Below are 21481 nucleotides of genomic sequence, written 5' to 3' on the forward strand. Positions count from 1 at the left end.
CTTATATTTATCAGTATCAAGGATTTCAGCAATGTAACTGCGGAAATAGTTGCACTTTGTGTGCAAAAATTCAGACTTGCTCAGCGAGCCATGTCAGATGTTTTTTTAAAGACAGCCTTTCAAGCGGGCCGGAGGTGTAAGAGGGCAAGTGTGTGCATACTGGGGCTCTCCGAAAGGTGCAAGCATTTGGGCATTGCTCCACAGCTACAGGTAACATACTTGAGTGTTTTCGACCTTCATAGGCAACTCCTCATTGCGACTTGTGTAGCAGTATATCACATAGATGTTACTACGTTACTGCCTATATATTGTGGAATGCTGTTATCCTTTCAGAAGCTAAATATGCATAGTGTGCACTGACAGAAAGAGGTTAAAAACTAAAGTTACCTGGTCAGTGTCTCTTGGGATAAAAGCAAATGAGAGTTCCGTTTACAAGTCGGGGTGCACTTTTCTCTTTCATTCGCTGATCCATGCGATAAGGCCGTCTGCATCCGATGACTGGCACTTTCCGTGTTCGAAGTATGCAGTGTTTGAAGTAGGGCACAGGCTTGGGAACCCAGCAGACAACCGCTACCCATAGGGTGTCTCAAACCCCAGTGAAACAATCAATCAGCCCAAGCTGAGTTTCCCCCAACAGGTTTCCGAAATTTAGCGATGGTTTATTTCAAACAAAGTCATTTGTACGAGCATAAATGCATGAGTTGGAAACCAACTGAACCAGTTGTAATAAAATTTAGCTGTGGGAACTGTGTTAGAAGGTAAACTAGCGACATTGTGCGCAGGTCGAATGTGCCAAAGCTGGAACGAGCGCTATTTGCAGTTGCTCCTCAATTTCTTGGGAGCACATAAACTGACAACTTGCTGTGCTGAATGAGATAACAGCATCTTCAAAACAATGTGTTCACTCATGGCATAACGTGTCATGATCTACTTTAGACCGAGCTTCCTAGCTAGTTATCGTTGACTAGTACTGTGTGTCTGCGGACAAAAGTACAGTTAAACCTCGATTAACAGAGTTGGTAAAATCGACAATTAACTTCGTTATAGAGAAATTCGACAATTTACACAAATAACTACCATCACCGATATATTTTTCTTTCACGGAAGGGGCTGAATGAGCATGAGAAAAAATTGCGGAACCCATCTCACGATGACTCAACGTTAATGCATTTAGCATTGAATCAATATAGCGACACAACATACTGCCACCATTCAAAAATTAGTTATGTATGAGGCGTGCACTACAGTGGGATTCCTCTTTCCCTCTTCCCTAAGAACACTTGATGCCATCTAGCACTGGCGCCACAAAGTCTGCACGTGGCCTCCGAAATGCATGGTGCACCATTGCGTGCAAACATTGAAAATGAATCACGTGGCAACCATGCTCCTCTTTTACTTCTTTCTGGACACACTGCGGCATCTAATGGCACTGCCAAAAAGTCCACGCGTGGCCTCCAAGACGAGAAGCGTGGCGCACCGTTGCCTGAGATCGACGAGAATTTTTCCCTCGCTTGCCGCACACTCCGTGGCACATAGTGACCCAAGTTAGCGAGAGGTTTACTGAAGAGCAGCACATACCCAGTGCATTCATGGGGCAGCTTGCTAAATCATTGGCGTGAAGCATTCATTGAAAAGTGGCACACACCCAGTGCTTTTATGGCGCAGCCTGCTAATGCGTCTGGTTGCTGCCCTTGAAGAGCCCTTGTGATGAGAGTTCGATTCCACTCAGTATCGGAGAAATCTAAAGGATCGTTTTCGTCATTGTAAAGCGGCATATTCCCAGTTGGCGTCCAAAGGCATTGACTGAAGAGCAGGACACACTTACTGGCCCATACCCAGTGACTCAAGTTGGTATCAAAGAGGTTCATTGAAAACGATATCAGACCGAGTAGGCGTCAAAACATTTTCTTCGAACAGCGGTACCTACCCAGTCCCACATCTACCGTGACCCATTTCAGCATGAAATAGGTTCATTGAAGAGCAGCACATATGTACACATTGCCACACACTCAGTATATCAAGTTCGTCCAATGGTTGGTTTCGAACCCTTTTACCTCAGCACAGCAGCCCAACTCGCTACCCATTCAACTATCGGCAGCCCGACTCGCTACCCATTCAACTATCAACTACCCGATGACCCAAGTAGGCGGGAGAACGGTTAGATACAAATGTACAAACACAGATAGGTGGCCCCTGGAAAGTGCAAGAAGTATCCTAAGAATGCTAATGCATTAAAAAATTTTTTTTGTTGAATTTGAGAGTTGGCGACGAAAGATAAAGTTTTATTCCATGTTGACGGTACCTTCACAGTATGAAGCGAATCGGCCTCGCTTCTACGTCCACTCTGCCCCCACGGCTGATAGTGTAGCCCACAATGGGACAACCCTATCATGAAAAGTGCTGGCAGCGGGGAGCGAATGCCTCGTCCACACCTCTCACATCAATGTCTCTCTAAAATTCGGAGATTAAACAACCTCGGAGATTACCAAACATGCACGAAAACGGCACACATGATGCCACGTCGTATCAGCACACCCACTCTTTGCACAGGCGCCATAATACCTCTAAAAATGGGCACACGGGATGCATATGCGCTGAACTGTGCTGACGGCTATGCACAGCCACAGCTGTGCTAGCAAATGGGGACGCATGCCAACCTGCCCCACTGCCTCCCCCCATCCCTCTCAAACGCTTGACCGCATTACTGCGAGCTTGCACCCCTTTGCCCTTGCGCACAGGAAGACGGCGCTCATCAAGACACCATCCTTCTCAGCTCACCCTCACTCGCGTTCACTTGCACCCAAAGCATGCAGCGCATGGAGCGCGATAGGATTTTATCGCACTTGGACCTTACACGGAACATGATGCTGCTCCACTTTGGCGGTCGCTCCTGGTTGCGTGGCGCACGATTTGAGAGGTGCATGTGCAAGCAGCCACTTGTAATTCAACCATTTAACCGCCTGCGCCTGCTGAAGTTTCCTTTTATTTCCTCAGTATTCCTTTGCGGTGGTAGTAAACCTTTCTTATATTGACATCGTGTAAAAACACTTATATTGAGATTCTAAATATATGGTACTATTATATAAACAAGATATAAAAAGTTATATATTTCCTTACAAAGAGAATTGCGTTATATTGAAGTTCATTATACAGAGGTTTAAGTGCACATCAGCGAGAATATTCCAGCTGCTTAAAACATTAACACAAAGGGTCAGGCACTAAGCTAAAAAACAAAAAAAACAAATTAGGCTTAAGCGTACATCACTAATTTATTAAAGCGCCTGCCTGAACAAAAGTACACTTCGAAATTTGAAACGCCCGCACGATAAGAAAGCAATGGTCTACTCGCCGGGAAGAAAGAAGTCGTTCCAAGTGAAGTGTTTCAAACAAACCAGCATAGTGTCAGTCACATTTCCCCAATGCGCAAGTTTCTTATCCATGTCGCTCTCCGATGCGCGTCGTCTGCTTCTTTCGGGAAACTATGAAATGATACACTGCTGTCTTTCCACCACGATGACATGCATAAATGCATGGTACACAGCGAAATAGTTAACCGCTTTTTTTTTTTTTCTTTTTTCAGGCTTGTACGTAGTGGCATCACAATGATTCGAGAACTACAAGGCAAATTTTCAGCATGCCATAGTAGGAGAACCTGTCTAGCTTCAAGCCTGAACCTGGACCGGCTAGTTCTCAGTGCAGCCACTGGGTGGCAAGCGATAATTTGAATCCTAGAGTTTTACGTGCCAAAACCCCATTTGATTATGAGGCACGCCATAGTGGGGGACTGCGGATTAATTTTTACTATCAGGGGATCTTTTAACGTGCCCCAATGCATAGTACACGGTGTTCTTGCATTGCGCCCCCATCGAAATGCGGCCGCCGCAGCCGGGATTGGATCCCGCTACCTCATACTTAGCAGCGCAACACCTTAGACACTAAGCCACCACATGCGGGTAACAAGCAATAACGTAGTCGCGAGCAGCACTTGAACTTTATACGGAATAAGACAAGAGGGTTTTGCTGCTACGCTGGTCCACTTTCGCAGCTGCTCTGTCATGTGACAAGCGATTTGAGCGGTGCGTTCGCAAGTAGCCACAGGTAAATCCATTAGCATTCGTGGCAGTTTCGATTATTATTACATTTCCATTTATTATTACACTTATTACTGCATGCTTTTAACAGGCGAAATCTCAAACGCGCAGCTGTTCCATGCTGCATGCATCGTGAACTGAGCGTGATGTTTCACTGTGACAGTATCACTTTCTGGCGTGTTCACAAGCTCCATTTAGGTTCAGTTTCCCGTGTCTTAAAACACTATGCAATATAGGAAAACAACAAAGCACGTCTCGGGCCGCTCGGGCCTCACCAGCTCAACGCGCATCAGCGTCTCGTCTCATGCGGCAACAATCCGTGCAACACTTCGCATTACATGGATGCCAACTACAGTTAAGTCTGCAAAGTTTTTAGTGATTTATGGTGGTATGTTTTCCGGGTTAATCATTTCTTCTCGTGTTTTTTTCCTAAATGTATGAACGAGGTTCTACTGTACTTCATTATATTGAGGTTTAACTATTACGCTAGTAGAGCATGCAAGAATCAAGCAAGATCGAGTTCCCCCAGGCTAAAACCTCTAACTGCAAAGGTGAACCCCTACTTCATAGTACTGATAAAAACATGGACTAGCTTCTGAGTTCCCATTTTCATTTTGGAAGAGAGCAAAGGTGGATAAGCCACGTCCTTGCAAAATTTACTAGCAGAATCTGCAAAATCGGAATCTTTCACAGCAGATTTCACATAAAGCCAAAACCCAATTCACCGGACACTTATCAAGAAATATGTTGATGGGACAAACCTCGAAGGTGTCAGTCCCATTGTTGGCTTCCACTCTGCATCAATGCCAACAACATCATAGTCCTGCAAAAGATATGGCACATTAGGGCTCAGCTGAGCATGTCCAACAAAACCTAAGAGGAGAAGTTTACCTTGATAACTTCAATGCAACTTTCAAGGCCATCAGCAGTATCCACCATGTGCACATCGCAAAGATCAAGTCTCAATGGCAAGTATTTGGTGGGGTCATCTTTCTCATAACTCAAGTTCCAAGACCTGAGCAATTCCTGCACCCTATGAGGGAAAACACAAGGAGCAGCGATAACATGCATCAACAAGAGTATGACTAAGGCAATCTGGTGATGCAGTCGCAGCACCTGCAAGTCAAACCCACGGCCCCATGCTCGGCAATGTAATGATATGGCCACTCAACCACCACGGCAGCTCCATAGGGCATGATGCCAAATGTGACAAGAACAAGTGATGGAAAGGGTGAACAGCAGTTCCATGCTTATTTGATAGCCACCATCCAGAGATACACACACGCTTTTGAATTGTCTCGGACAATAACTTGCGATGTACTTGTAACCACAGAACAGAGAGCCAAGATTATGACATACAAATTCAGTAAAACAAAATGTTGCCATCATGAGTCCTTTACTTCAATCTAAGACAAACTTTCACAGCAGTATGTTGTAGACAAATTTGCAAATATATGCAGGATTTGCTTGAACAAATCCAGAAACATCAATGCTTTCATTATTGGGTTATTACACACTGTCTTTGTAAAACTCTGGTTTTAGAGTTGGGATTTCATAGCTTTTAAAGCACGCCATTTATAAGTCATGTTGACTTATAGATTGGGCAACTGCCAACTAGCATTAATGTAATACGCAAATATATCTAAGCTTTCAATTCCAGTGATTAGTACCAGAAAATAGTGGATGTTTTCCAATTCCAACGTTTTTAAAAAAGAAACTACTAATTGTTTAATGGGCAAAAGACCAAAGAAAAAAACGGCGGGAAAAGAAAACCATAAGTGCGCGGGATAGTTCACTCTAGGGAAACAATGGTATTCAAGGGGGATACAACTTGGATTTCTTGGGAGTAAAAAAAAGCGGCCGATAGAGCATGTTAAGCCATTCGTATCTAATCTACGCTGCTGCTAGTGTGTGGTGGGCAATACAATGCATTTGTGGACAATGGTAGAGCAGCCATCTCGCAGTCATAGAGTTCTTGATTTGAACCCAGCTAATGAGAATTGTTCTAAAAACTTGACATTGCTGTGACGTTCACATGTGATGTTAAATGACATGCTAATAGTAGCTGAATTTACAAAAGTTACAAAAACCTGCATTGCATCTGGTTCTGCTCTATAGATGATTATGTTAAAAAGTTCTCTGAACTATATAACATGTACATATATGGTTTACCTTTGTACTGTAGTCAAACTGTTATAAAAGCATGATTATTCAGAATTTGTTTGATATCCAATTATTTCGATATATCCAAACCCACTTATAATGAATTTCAGAACCTAGTTCGTTATACGGGATATCGTGAAGTCATGTGACTATGCACTAATCAAAGTAATGCCATGCCACGAACTATGCATAATCTGCTCCGAAAGCAATTTATTGTCGAGCAATCTGCATGTAGGTGGCTATCTTAGTTTGCACCGTGTGCCTAGTGACATTAATTGCATTCTCAACACGTGAAATAATGTGAAACAACTCAAGTTCGCTTCCTTGGATATCAGCACAGTAGCGGCACAGCACACCTGTCACGGAAAGTGCTTCAGCAAAAGTTGGGCAAGGACAATCATGTTCTAGCGGCGGCAGCTCCTCCACATCACATCAATGATTTCCGCATCCAGTGGGTTGGCCGTCACTGCTACCACGTCGTCAACCATGACGATATCTTCAAAGCAGACTTCTTGGCACACAGCGTCAGGAACGCGGGCAAGTTCCTCCCAAAGACACACAACACTAAATGACTTACAAACAAAGAAAGTATTGAGGATAAAAAAAAAGGAGTGCGGTTGTTGTGGTGCACAGCCGACATCACATCATCCTCCTCCTCTGCTCTCCCACGCTCGTTCTGTCCAGTTTCTCCATGTTTCACCTGGATGCGATAGGCTTGCAGATGCAAACACATATCTTGGTCACATGGTGAGCAGTTGCCGAATACATAGGGAGTGCTGCATTGCAGCAGGGCGAAGGCGCCAAACGGTTGCTCAGCTGGATCCTCTCCACTCTCTCCTTTGGCACTCTCGGAAAAATTTTTTCGTTCTCAGCCGCTGGCGTGGCGACGTGGCCCCGGTGGTGCACATGGGTGCTCAACGATCGCATGCACTAAGTTCAATACTACAGTAAAACCTCGTTACAAGAGACACTCGAAGGACCTGGGAAACATGTCTCTTGTAACCAAGTTCTCTTCAAACCAAAAATTTTAAAAACACCGGAGAGTTGGACTAGATCACTTTATTATATGTTAGCATCAAAGTGTGTTTTAACACATCTACAGGAAATTGCTCAGTATGGCTTAAAAAAGTAATTCATAGTAGTTTGTTTTTTAGTGATTGCAGATTGTATTGGCTTCCTTCCCAACTTCTGGAGGTAAAGCACTTCACTTTGCAAACCTTCCTGTTGCTCACTTTATCTTTGAAGTGCTCTTAGATGTTCGTCAGCCTCAACTGCCAACGCTTTCTGCCCTAATGACAGAAAGTATACTAACAGAATGTTCAGTGCAATTTGCAGTCGCAACCTTGCGAGAAATGACATTCAGCTGCGGAACGGAAAAGAATCGGGCCAAGGGAATGAAAAGTGCAGCGCATGTCGGTTGGTACGACGTCGGCCACGTTGCGCAAGCGTGTCTGGGCTGTGTCTTCTAAATAGTGAATAATTTACTCTAGGGACCTAAAACAGTTGACCTTAGTAACAGAGTGTCTCTTGTAACCATGTCTCTTGTATGTGATGTTAAGATGGCGAACATCGGAAAACCAACCAAACCATTTTCAAATGTCTCTTATAACGAGATTTTACTGTATATCCAATGTGCAGTTAGTTATAGAAAATACATTTCACACGAATAATGCTAAGACAGATTCGAGTGTTCTATATGAAGCATAATTCGCTCTCAAAGTTCGTTATAAACGGGCTTGACTATCTGCAATTCAGTTGTGCAGAAATTTACAAGAGTTAAATGAAGGGGAAAAACTCATCCAGCCAAAGGAACTCAAAGGGTTTCTTAGAAAGCTTTGCAGCTAGGTCCCAAGATCCAATCCCAGGACTGATACACCTTTCCAGAGAAGTCTCCGACTTGTTAGCTCAGATGGCACAGCAAATCCCCCAAAGCTAGTTCTGGGTTCGATACGCCAGCTAGGACAAATTTTTCAGTTGCAAAGCTTTCTTCTTGGGAAACCGGTACGAATATCCATTTAGCTTTGCAGTACTTTCAAGTGGGTGAAAAATATTTCCTTTATCTTTCTATATTATGTTTCACATGCAACTGCAATTTCACATGGCAATCTCCAGGCCATCTCAGACATTATTGTTGGTATTCAGCAACTTGATCTTGTTTCAACACAATGACAATGCACTAACTAGATGAGAGCAAATGAAATGCACGGGATGACACAAAATAGCAACACAAAAACAATGAATTTGGGGAAACTAACTTTTGTTGTCCGTACTGCACCCTGAAGGTTCTCAGGTAGCGTGGCCATTGATGCTCAGGTAGACCCAGCTTCAGTGCAAAGCTGAGAGCGTTCTCATAGTCCCTCACCCACATCAATTCATTCAGGAGATCTTGCTTCAATGTGATATTATTCCCAACGGCCTCCTGCAGCAAAGAAATGCAAAAATTTTCTGCCATTTCATTTGCAAATGCAACAATAGCCAGCAAGCTCATGCAATTAAAGGGGCCCTGCAACAGCTACTGAACATAGTAAATAACAGCCGCACTATGCTGGTAAAGATTGACATACAAAAATGATCTGAAACCAACAAAGAGTGCAACACAGCAAGAATAGTTTCCCACGTTAATTTTATACAAGTAAGAGCATGGCAAGCTTTTTAAAGAACTCATAAAAAAACCAAGGACAAATTAGTACTTTCAGAAATTTTTTGTAATATTTGTACATATTATAGGCATACTGCACTCTAATTGTCTACCTTTCTGACAAAAAAAAAAATCATTACTACGATAGGATAAGTAGAACCAGAGATATAGTCAGTTCAAAACTGACACCATCAGAAAAGCCGTTTCGTTTCACGGCATAATCATGGTGATTAAGGCAAAGGCTAAATAAATAACAGGTGATACAGGGGTCCAATCAAGCAAACAAATTCTCTACACCAACCTGGAGCTAAGGAACCAAAAATATATTTGGGCCAATTTTCGGCTCCAAAGAGCAGTCTGTCTCCCCAATTAAGAATCTCTAAGGCAAGTACCACAAATTTTGATAAATACAGTAGACTTCCATTAATTTGACTCTGGTTAATTCGATCCAGACCGAAGGTCCCAGCCGGCAGCGATGTATTTCTTTGGGCCAAAACTTTTATTTTCATTCTAAAATTGGCCTTCGCCGGATAATTTGAATACGATCACTCAGCATGTACGCGCCTGACCCCTTTAGTGGCAGTGTGTCGCGGCGGAGCTTAGAGGACAGTGAATTATCTCCCGTCAAAAATGTCCATTTTTTGCTTGCCCAGGCAAGCAATAACCATAGCTCACAATGTCTGATTATGGTATTTACCCAATTCTAAGACGTGGCTTTCTTTTTTTTCTAGAAAGACTACCTCCACGACGTTTTGTGCTTTGCCACATAACATTGATGTATTGCAGTGAAGTTGATGTTAAAAAACCGTGCAGCGAAGCCGACTTCAGGAATGCGGCCACCATGGCGCAACATATATTAGACCTTTACCCATTTTTCTTGCTAGAAAATCTGGTGCACATTAAATTTATACTTTGTTTAGGAACTTTATTGTCATTTCTACATTGGTTTCCTGCTTTGAACACGTAGAAAGTGGGTGCCCTGGTTGGTTCGGGGGCATTCTAGAATCGGGCAAATACTGGCAAATGAATCAGTTGTGTGTTTCGGCATTTTTTCTGCACCTGGTTTAGTTTGCCTTGTTAGATAATTAGACCGATTTCGTTGGCCTCGTCAGGGTCGAGTTAACGAAAGTTGGCTGTACCACTTGTAATAATTCACACAATCAGTTCCATGCTGTCAAAGAATGCCTAAACCTGGCACATCTGTACATGTTTGAATATTCAGCAAAATTAACTGAAAGATGGACTATTTTTATATTTTATCATTGCACTGAACAACAGTAAGTCAACGTGCACTGTGTAGTGAGATGGACTGGGGGCGGAGGAAGAGGAAGAAAAGGCCACAGTAGTGAAGCAGTTTCCCATACTCAATGAATGCACACTCCTAAGCAGACCTTTACATGAAGACTATTCGATACCCTTTTACACAAAGTACTTGGACAAGGGGTGATTACACTTTGGACCATTTTACTCAGTAGAGCCATGATTTTGTAGCAATCCCTGTTCCAATGCTATTCTTTTTCACACTTTTGCACTTTGTCAGTGTCCAGAGCAAGGCTCCAACCCGCGTTTATCAATAGATCAGCCAGCTGTGAATGTGTGTGCGTGGATGATAAGACTGGCATACAATTTAGCAGAAGGCATCGCTACAAAATTGCGGCCCAGGCATGAAGTACACTGCAAATCACAGCAGCAGCTGCTGCTAATACCAAAAAAGTAAGCAAGCAAGCAAGCAGCTAAACTAACCACCCGTCAATCGTATCACCCTTGAACAACACTACCCAAAGGTGCAGCAATATAATCATTGGCCTAAATAGACAAAATTTCATGAAAAAGAACAGAAACTGCCCAAATTATGTGCAAACAGTAGATTGCTGCCAATTTAGGCAACAAATATGAACTCTTCGAATTATGCACAGAGTACATGGCTGCTAGCCAACAACTATCTACCGTATTTACACGATTGTAGGTCGACCCATTTTTTCAAATTTGGCAATCGAATGTTGGGGGGGTCGACTTAGAATCGAAACCGAACCGTGTACCGCTAGTAACGGCAAGAGAAACGAGAAATCAGGGGCGCAACGGTGTGGTTACAACTTTGCACCTACGTTTTTATGGTTACGGTATTAATTTACCGTATTAATTTACCGTATTGCATACATTTTGATTGCGCGCACCGCGAGCGCACGGCTCTTGTGGGAGCAGCGATTATGGAAGAGCCGCCGTTTGGGGGGTATTGGTAGCTGGCGGAAGAGCCATCGTTTGGGGGGTATTAGTAGTTGGCGGAGGATCTTTTCTTTGAGATACGCTTGTTTTCGAAGGCCGCGCGCATCTGTCGCTTCTGCTGTTGTGCTGAATCGTCGCGCCTGTCATGAGTGCCAAGAACTTTCGGCGCTCGTTCTCAGTAGCATTCAAACGGGCTGCTATCCTCCATGCCAAGGAAGCTAACAACTGCGCAGCGGGACGCAAGTCTGGAGTCGGTGAACATGTGGTGCGGCAGTGGCGGCTTCAGCGCGAGGAAATTTGGCCTCCCTGGCTACTGTACGCGGGTGGGTCCTCTCTACCACGCGATGTCGTGGTGCGTGCGGTCGTTCGCGAAGTGTGGACTCGCACTTCGCGAACGACGTGCTGTGGGACCGCAGCAGCTATGACGGCAGCAGTACCAGTGAGGTCAACTCTAGTGACGATGAGTAGTCTTAGCAACCCCATCAATAAATTTCCCTTGAGTGAAATGCACTCGCCAGGTTTTTCTCCCCCCCCCCCCCCATTTCTTTTTTTGAGACATGCAATTTTGGGGGGGTCGACCTACATTCGAGTCGACTTACAATCGTGTAAATACAGTATACTCTGTTTAGCTGCCCAAGTTGCACAAAGTGTATATAGAGCAAAATGATAGGCTAGCCAGTATACAGTTAACGTCCAATTTTTCAGACTCCCTAGGGACCACGAAAACATCCGGAAAAAATGAATGCATGCTTTTTAGTGCCCCCAAGGGCACAAATCACCACAGGCACGTCCGAAATAGCTCTGAAGGCCTGCCAGTACTTACTAGGCATATCGGTGCTCTTATTGTGATAGGAGACACATGTATAATTAAGGAATACATACAGTGTCCCATGACAATAGCCCCTTCCCACTCATGGTATGATTCCCCCCGTAATACTGCTGTATTGAGACAAAGTTGACTTTTGGAAACCAACATTGTGCAACACGCCATGCTTTTCGAGCTTCGAAGCCATTGGCGAGGATTACAAAGGCAGAGTTGCTGCCATTGCTAACAGCAGCGAATTGTTTTAACGAAAAACATGGCACCGAACAGCAAAAAGCTTAGTAGCGAACGTCATAGTAGCTAGGCCTAGCATTGCTGCGGTGGTGGCTACAGCTGCCAGCAGATCTGCGTGCGAAAGCGCCGGTTTGAGGAGGAGAGAAACAAAATGGCAGTTGTGGTGGCTTCGATTAATGCCGTTTCGGACCTGCGGTTATGGCAAAAAGTCCGAAAAATCAGACGGCGAAGGTTTTTTTTTGCGCCCGAAATTTCAGCTGTCCTTATACATTGAGTATATGGGGTATGTAGTAGTGCCGCAAAGGCGTCCGAATTACCAGGCATGTCCGAAAAAAATCGGTCATTGACTGTAAATACAGAGCAACTAGACCGGCTATAGCCCTGTTCTGTGCTGTTTTGACATTTCACCAAGTGTATGTGACATGGGATGACAATGAACAGCTTCACATTTTTCTCACAGGAACAGCATGAAAGATACACTTACACACATCATCTCCCGCCAACTTGCTTCCGAGAAGTCCCCCTGGAAATGCAAGACACTTAGCACATTGTACACTAATCCCACAGAAAGCACCTTTGTCATCGAACCAATAGCAACGCTCACCTCAGTGTACCGCTTGTACATCAGGTACTTCAGTGCACTCTTGCTTCTGTGATAATGGACGTGAGGACAAACATCTGCAGAGGTAAGGAGAATATGTAGCGCTTAGCACTTATACAACTGCCCGCAGCAAGAGAGTCTGAACAGAAAGATGGCAACGATAATGAATAGCAATTGCACAGTCTGTACTTACTACTAGGCAGACTGTAATGCTTGAGCAGCCTTGATATGACTTTGGCTAATGTCTTAGGGTGGATCTTATCCTTGCTAATCATCTTCACATTGAGGGTGCTGAAAACAATTATATATTAAAATATTACTAGATGTTAACACATTGTTAGTATTGAGAGAAGATGACGTGTGACCTACTTTATCACAGCATCAGCACGACTCCCATCGTTGTACAAGGCATCCAGGTATGCCAACAGCTCCTTTTGAAGCTGTGGCAGTCCTTCAACATAGTTCTCAAGCAATGACATTTTGTCCATGAGAAAGAGCGGAATGGCTATCTACATGGTGAAAAGAGGTACCATGGGTGGCATAAGTTACCAACACGCACACACACAGAAACCAACAAGAAAAAAATCTGCTTACCTCTTCAATGGTGAAGTAGCCTTGCAGCTTCAGAGCAGTAACAATAGTGCTTGCCTGGAACAAGCAACACATTTTGTCAACTTATACAAGTGAGTGCTTCAAGGTCTCACCAAATTAAAGGGTTTACACACTACTTCATGCACTTCCATTGTTTTTGTGCAACTGGATAGCCTGTTTTCTTTTTCCTTGAAACTGTTTGTCGTTAACTCAAAGGGAAGGGGGAGGGGGGGGGGGGGGTACAATTGTTAGTAAACAAATGGAATGAAAATTTGAATTGACAATGATAGCAGGTTTCCCATTAACTAAATAAATGCCAGTAAAGGGAAATTGTGCAAGCAGATGGGATGTACTTTGGTAAAGGGTCAACAGTTCGAAACTCTACTCAGGAATGAAAACAAATATTGTTTGCTTAAACTCTGAAAATATGAAAGCCACAGTTCTAAGAAGCTACAATGCAGTAACAACGAATAGGTAAAATTATCCTACGTATAATGCAAACAAAACTTTACTCTTTCCTTACCATGGGGAAATTGGCTGTTTTTTGTATTTTGAGTTAGGAATTTTTTGTGCAACAGCCAATAAGTTTACAGTGGCATGCAGTATAAGTGCAGGTAAATGTAAATATTTATTTTTTTTAAATACAAAAATGTTATTTGCATAAAAAAATTTTTTCAAAAAAAAAAAAAACAGACTGTTTATTTTCCGTGTTCCTGATGATGAAAGAAACGGTCCTACATATCAAACAATATTTAAAGATATTTTAGGCCCATTCAGTTGAAAGAATACACAGAATAGGACAAAAGCAGCATGGTAAAACGCGTCGTCCTGTAATTGTAAAAAACTTTTATCACAGAGAAAAAATAGGTGTGTTAAAGAATTCCTACAAATTGAAGGGCAAAACTATTTCTATCTCAGAAGATTTCTCAGCAGCCACTAGGTACAAAAGGAAAATGCTATGGAAGAGTACTTCCGACGCTAGAAGGGCAGGCAAGAAGGTGAAACTTGTTTACGTTACAACAAAGTTAAGGTCAACGGCGAATAGTTCAAATGGGAAAATGAACAGAGAAAGATGGTTCCCTCAGGCAGACCTGGAGATGCAGTGGCACCAAACCGATGAATCGATAAAAATGACGCAAACGTTTTTTTGTGCTTGAACTTGAACGCTCGCAGATTACTGGGCCAGTCCTCCGACCTTGAAAGCATACATAATCCTTGCGTGCAAGCCGCATATTGTAATTATTACAGAATCATGGCTGCAACCTGATGTCAGTGACAAGGAAATGGCGCCTAACTGCTATAAAATCTTCCGTAAAGATAAAATTTTGAGATGTGGCAGGGTCGCCATCATTTTTGAAGAATCTTTGCGAATTGAAAGGTTGGCAGACATTCCCGGAATTGAATGTGTTCTCGCAAAGGTGCATACAGTTAACAGAACTTTCATTATCTGGGGATTTTACCGCCCTCCTAACACAGACAGCAGTTTCAGCGACCAACTTAATGAATTCCTTGGCTCATGCAGAGCTTCATCCTGCAATATACTACTGAGCGGTGATTTTAATTTTCCATCAGTGGTATGGGACGGTGAATTTCCTCAGCCCGGTGCACAAATCACTGAACCCTTTGTTTATCTTATAATGTATCATGACCTAACGCAACTAGTAAAACAACCGACACGCATACGTAATGACTAAGAATCTATCTTAGATATTTTTTTAATTAAGAGAAGTATGCTTCCTCAGGTTTCGGGACATAGTGTCGTCAACGGCATATCAGATCACAGAATGGTATGTCTTACGATGTGTTTGGACCATGTCGCTAGGGTTGAGCAAGAAAAGCGTTCAGTGCTTGTTCTCTCAAGAGCAGATGATGTGCATATATTAGATGCTCTAGACTTATCTTTTTCCAACTTTGTTTCTCTATCGCAGTCTGCTTTATGCTCAGTAGAGGATCTTTGGCAATACTTTAAAAATCTTGTGTTGCAATGCGTGAATAACTTTGTACCGACTAAAGTAATCCTTGTCCGCAAAAAAAAAAAAAAAGAAATTGTGCGGTTGGAACGAAAGGTGAAGAAGACTAAACACATCGGAAGCACCTATCTGAAAGTAACATGCGCAAACTTTCAGCACTGCGCACTCATTTAAGCCAAAGCATTAAAAAAGCAAATGACTTCTACCACAATGTCACTATGAAGCAATTTCTCCTTTCGTCCCCTGTAAAATTCTGGTGGCATTTTTCTTCAATATCAACAACTGTGCCCAGCCTTTGCATTAATGATGAAACAGTATCGGAGAAATTACCAGTAGTAGAATCCTTCAACAACTTTTTCTGTTCCGTGTTTGCAGTTGACAACGGTGAAAAGCCCATATTTTCGACATTGGACAGCGTTCCACCTTTTAGTGATGTTATAATAACGGAAGAAGGTGTTCTAAAGGTTTTACTTAACATTGATACGAAAAAATCTTCTGGTGTCAATACCCAACACATTGCTTTTCTGATATGCAGAGTGGTGCTCTAAATTCTTATGTGCGATTTTTAATAAGTCCTTATATCTATCCGTGTTGCCTCATGACTGGAAGTTTGGAAAGATTGTTCCCGTGCCAAAAGGAGGAGACTCATCACTGGTTTCTTCCTATCGACCCATTTCTATACTTTGCACATGTTCCAAACTTCTTGAGCACATTATCTTTAAACATCTAACAGCTTTTCTTGAGATTCATGGTTTTCTGGACCCCAGGCAGCACGGATATCGTAAAGGGCTTTCTACCACTACTCAGCTTTTAGAAACTATTCATGATTTTGCAGCTATTCTGGATGAGCAAGGGCAAATTGATATTTTTTTAGATTGAGAAAGCATTTGACCGGGTATCCCACACCAAACTCATGATAAAATTGAAACCTATAGTTAAAAATGAGTCCTTTCTAATCTTGGATTCAAGCATACCTTTCTTCGAGACAGCAAACTGTAAACATCGACGGAACACATTCACGTTCAAGACCTGTACTATCCTGAATCCCACAGGGATCAGTGCTTGGGCCCTTATTTTTCCTAATTTTCATTATTGATATTGTACAGGAATTGCCAGTTAAAATAAGATTGTTTGCTGACGATTAAATTTTATATAAAGAAATCCGTAGTCCCGCTGACCACAAGCTGTTAAATGCCTCGCTGTCTACAGTGCAATCATGGTGCAGCGCATGGCAAATGAAAATCAATGCAAATAAAAATGGTTGCGATGACCGTGTGGGGATGCGCAACTCATGCGTCCCCTGAAGTTTTCCTCGCATGGCTCCCTTCTCCTGTAATCCGGCTTTGGCGCGTGGCGCTACGGTGGCAGCGTATGACGAAAGATGGCGCTAGTGTTGCGCTGCTAACGCCACCTAACGGTGAGGGTTACTTGGGCGCAAAAGGAAGAAGGCGCTTCCTCTTGGCTTGGGGGGTCTGCGAGCAGCACACACGGAGTGTTCGCACGTGCACCGGCCCACCTCGCGGGACTGTTCCGAGCAGGCTTAGGAGCAGGACACCAGTATGGACAAACAATGATCGTTCGAACTCGCCACCGTTCGCATGACTGTACACGTGAATGACTAGGCCATGGTGTCCTAGCATGGGGCGAACATATTCGCTCGCGATCCGGTCGCGGTGAGTCGGACTTCCTTGATTTGTCGCATGCCCATGTAAATGCTCTATGTGTAGTACTTTGGCTAGCAAGCATTAGTGTATGAAAGGTGCAATAAATGCCCTTTTGATTGTTTGCACTACTGTGTTGTCGTTCCTTTGTCCCAAGAGCGTGTGAGACCCCATAACCATGACGCGGAAACGACACCCTTTAAATTAATAAGTATTCAATTGATGGGCTTCAGAATAAGTGACAAGCTACAAATATTTGAGCGTAGTTATCAGCTCAGACTTAAAGTGGAATGAGCACGTGTCATACATAGAAAAGAGACATGCAGAAGCTTGGTTACTTGAGGTGTTGCTCAAGAAATTCACCCCGTGAGTTAAAGCTACTAGCTTACAAAACTTTCGTCCGCCCGATTCTTGAGTATGGGTCCGTCGTCTGGGATCCACAGAGCGATATTAACATAGAAGAGGTGGAAAAAATTCAGAGAAAGGCGATAAGATTTGTATTTAATTCTTTTAGCCGGTATGCATCACCAAGTGCAATGCTCGAAACATCAGAACTACAGTTAATCCTGGATATAATGAAATTGACAAATTCCCAAAAAACTTTGTTATAAAGAGGATTTCGTTATATGCAGGTTTGGCACGAAAATTCGAAAAAGAAACGCTTACCATATTTACTCGATTCTAACGCATCCTCGATTCTCGATTCCGTGACCAAAAGAGGAAAAAAAATCCTTTACTGTACCGCGCACCTCATGCTTTGATACAGAAATACAACCATCGCTCAAGATTTACTCCCAACAAACTAAAGCTGCGATGAACAAAAAAGTCCCAGTTTCGCCCGAAAGGCGAAGCATCGATTGCGACAGCAAATTAGCAGACAGCTATAAGAAGTAAGGTAGTAGTTTCATCGGCCGTATAAACTTGTAAACATTCGCAGTTTAACTAAATTGGTAGACTGGAAAAGGAGAGTGCCGGCTTGGCGGGCTAGGCCAGCTGCAGCAAGCGGCAGGATCAGGTTTGAATGAAGGGAGGGGGAAAGGTCACGCCGGCGGCAGCAAGATCGCCGGGTCAAGGGATGCAGGCCTACCTCGCGCACACTAGCACGCATGCATACGTGCGCTCGCTCTCGCCTCACAGTCGCCTTGAATTCGAGCGCGCCAAGCGTAACGCCGCAGCTTCACATTCCGCCGTGGCAGAGAAGGTGCTTCCGGTTGCTGCTCGTGCAAAAATGACAAAATTTGGGGTGAAATCTCAAGGTTGTCGGCCGGGAAAATTCATTATTTCGAGGGGGTCTTCCACTGCCACTTCATTACGTAGAGGTCTCAAATACATGTGCTTCTATGGAGTAACGGCGGGGAATATTAAAGCTTCGTTATATCCAGGAATTCGTTATATGGAGGTTCGTTATAAGCAGGTTTAACTGTAGTTACCCTACAAAAACGGCGATATAAAGAACGATTAAAGCACATGTATCTGCTCTATCATGGAAAATTAGGCATAGACAAGGACACGTATACTGAGCCTCTCACTCGTCTAGCCACGCTATGCAGCTTAAAAATTACTACTGCAAAACAGAAGCGTTTAGAAATTCATATTTTCCCTGAACCATTAGAGAATGGAATGTACTTCCTGCTGCGGTGGTTGCCTGGGACACCATTGAATCATTCTTAAAATTGCTTAAAGAAATGTATAAATGAGCAGGGTACATCGACTGCCCTCCCTCTTTTTTTTTTTTTTTCAGCCTGCCCTTCCACGCAATTGAATGCATGTGTTTTCCGATGAGTGTACCACTGCTACGCATTTTTACACACACTATTTCATTGTTTGATAGGATGTATGTTCTGAAATCGTTTACCATGCGTTATATACATATATTCTTCTAGTTTTCTGTCTTAAAAGTTCGTCAAGATAGCGCTAAGAGCAGTTTACATTTTCTTCGTCTGGAATGGTTTCACATTGTTAGCGCTAAATGCTACGTTTTCGCAAATGACACGCTCTTCATATTTTCAATTTCAGTGCTATTTCATTTTGGTCACGCTTTGCGCCTTGCACTCAATGTATTGTTCCTCATGTATGTAACCTCTCCTGCTTGAGGCCTTTAATCAGAGGTAATTTGAAGCAATTACTCTTGAAGTAATTTTTTTAAATTTCGGCAAGTAACATCTCTAGGAAAAAATTTGAGAAATTCCAAAACATACAAATTGTTGATATATCCCTTGGCAACATTTCTTTAAAGAATTATACCCATAAATAAAGGACTGAGTTAAGAAAAATTACATGACACATATTGAAGCATTCAAGTTCTTGGTTGGTCCTACTTACGATTTTTTTTTTTTCAGGAAACAGAATAATTTACAGCATAATATTATACACAAAAACACGAGTACTAAACACACGAATGCATAGGCATCAATGCAAAGTACATTTCGGAAAAGAAACAGCAATTACAAAATACGTAATAAAAATTGCCAAACAAATAATTAATAAAATTCACAGCAAACTTTCCTAATGATAGACTTAAAATTCTCTACGTTGATTAGTCAAGGATATGCATCCGTGCATATTTGTTGGTGTTTATAAATAGCATGAACGACCTCCGCCGTAAAGGACAGGCAAAAAAAAAAATCGAGAGCTCTTGCCAGCCGCTTCCGACCCCTACGGAGTGTCATCCCGAGGTCAATGCTCGATCTCTCTGGGGCCAAAACTGGTGGCAGCACGTCTTGTCCAAATGAAGTGGACACACCATAAATAAAGAAAATAATAGTTTGGACACCAACAGGGCAATTGAACTGGCTGTAGATATCGATAAACAAAACGGGAAGCAAAAATGAAACTTGCCGGCGGGTAACGGCTGATCTGCTGAAGTTTCCCGATTCGAACTAAACTCCGATGACACGACATCAATGTCCGAGTCATCACTGCTCGAAAAGTTCAGAATCGTCGAGATCAAGCGAAACTGCTTTCTTTCGAGCACGCGCGGTACCAGATGTCGACGCCATTCTCAGCTCAAGTGCACCTCAAACTTTGAGCTCACCCGGCCTTTAAAAATGCCCGCCGCGCGGTAAAAATGTGAACTGCGCAGAAACAGAAACTACCATGTATACAATCACCAATATTACGCTACAAGTCCAGGATCACAGCGTTTCTTTTTTTTAAATGGGCGCTCAAAAACTTCGGTCACCGATGATCGATGCCTAGTGCCGTGGTAAGGAAAGAGTTAATTAAGGACATAACAAGTGTATTCCCTACATAGCCCTTGTTGCAAATAAAGAAAAAGGTGCTCCAAGCACGAGCAGCAGCCACGCGCGCGCGACTTGCTCAGTCGCTACCAGATAAAGAATGAGTCAGACGTCCAGGTCTAATGCCAGTTATTTTGCTACAGCCCTTACTTCTGGTGACCATAATTCAGTGCTTTCTTCGCAAATGTCCCCACTTTTTTTTTCCCTTGTCAAGTCCACTGTCAAGTCCAACCCGTGTATTTTATACAAATACCAATACTTATTTGTATTTATGTTGGTTTGTCCAAGGCACGCAGGAGCACAAAAAGGCACTACTGCCCAGGCCACCGTGGCTTGCGGTCCCAGGGTTAGACGAAGGAAGGAAGAGGAACAGAGAAAGAAAGGTGGGGAGGTTAGAGAGTCAAACTGACTGGCTACCCTATGCAGGGGCAAAGAGAATTAAAGATGATAGAAGCAGACAACTGCTTATGAAAGACAGCTCACCTCATTAAAATGCTTCCTGATCAACAGATCCTGTACAACGTCCATGTAGTCCATAGACTGGTCCTTCAACTTGTACACACGGCACACAAGGTCAATCAGAGATGTGTTTGTTTGCTTCAATACTGCCAACAGAGCCCGCCGCTTCAACTCTCTCGTAAGCAAGGTAGGATACAGCTCCGAGTGGTCAAGCAGCTGGAATTGAGAGAAAAGTGCAAGAGTAACCCCATAGTGACAGCTTTCATATATATAGCATTTGTTGTACCACAGCTACACCATGTCTACTGACATTAAACACACCTCTCATTTTCACCTATTAAATTATAAATAATCAGGGATTTAACGTCCCAAAACTGACACAATGGGTTATGAGAGTCTCCATAGTGGAGGGCTCCGGATTAATTTGGCCCCTGATGTTCTAACATGCACCCAAAGCATGGCAACATGAACGTTCTTGCCTTCTGCCTCCATTGGAATACAGCCGCAGTCGTGGTGGCTGGGCATCGTAACTGTGACCTCATGCTCGGAAGCACAACACCATTGCCACTGTGGCAGGTACTATTGAATGAGGACAAATACTATGCTGTAAAAAATGTTGCCGTTTCACCCGATTGCGAAGCAAATTAGGCAGCTATATACGCAGTAAGGGTAGTGGTTTTATCGGCCGTATAAACCTGTAAACATTCACTTACTAACTAAATTAACAAGCATGGTGTCATACATGCACAGGCAAACCAACACACCTCACTCGATGACCACAGACACTC

The 21481-nt window shown here is 43.1% G+C and overlaps 1 protein-coding gene across 2 annotated transcripts in view; it reads right to left on the reverse strand.

Moving 5' to 3' along the window:
• LOC119436742 (exonuclease mut-7 homolog) overlaps window positions 1–21481 on the reverse strand; it is an 89023-nt gene that overhangs the window by 60794 nt on the left and 6748 nt on the right. For both annotated transcript variants that reach the window (XM_049659935.1, XM_037703726.2), the window contains 9 exons: window positions 20718–20909; window positions 13368–13421; window positions 13143–13282; window positions 12967–13064; window positions 12777–12850; window positions 12657–12695; window positions 8510–8673; window positions 4983–5124; window positions 4853–4914 (listed from right to left, as the gene is read on the reverse strand). In XM_049659935.1, coding sequence (XP_049515892.1) covers window positions 4853–4914; window positions 4983–5124; window positions 8510–8673; window positions 12657–12695; window positions 12777–12850; window positions 12967–13064; window positions 13143–13282; window positions 13368–13421; window positions 20718–20909 — 965 coding nt within the window. The remainder of the gene's footprint in view (window positions 1–4852; window positions 4915–4982; window positions 5125–8509; window positions 8674–12656; window positions 12696–12776; window positions 12851–12966; window positions 13065–13142; window positions 13283–13367; window positions 13422–20717; window positions 20910–21481) is intronic.

Source organism: Dermacentor silvarum, chromosome 1 (assembly GCF_013339745.2).
Source record: "Dermacentor silvarum isolate Dsil-2018 chromosome 1, BIME_Dsil_1.4, whole genome shotgun sequence".
Taxonomy (NCBI): Eukaryota; Metazoa; Arthropoda; class Arachnida; order Ixodida; family Ixodidae; genus Dermacentor; species Dermacentor silvarum.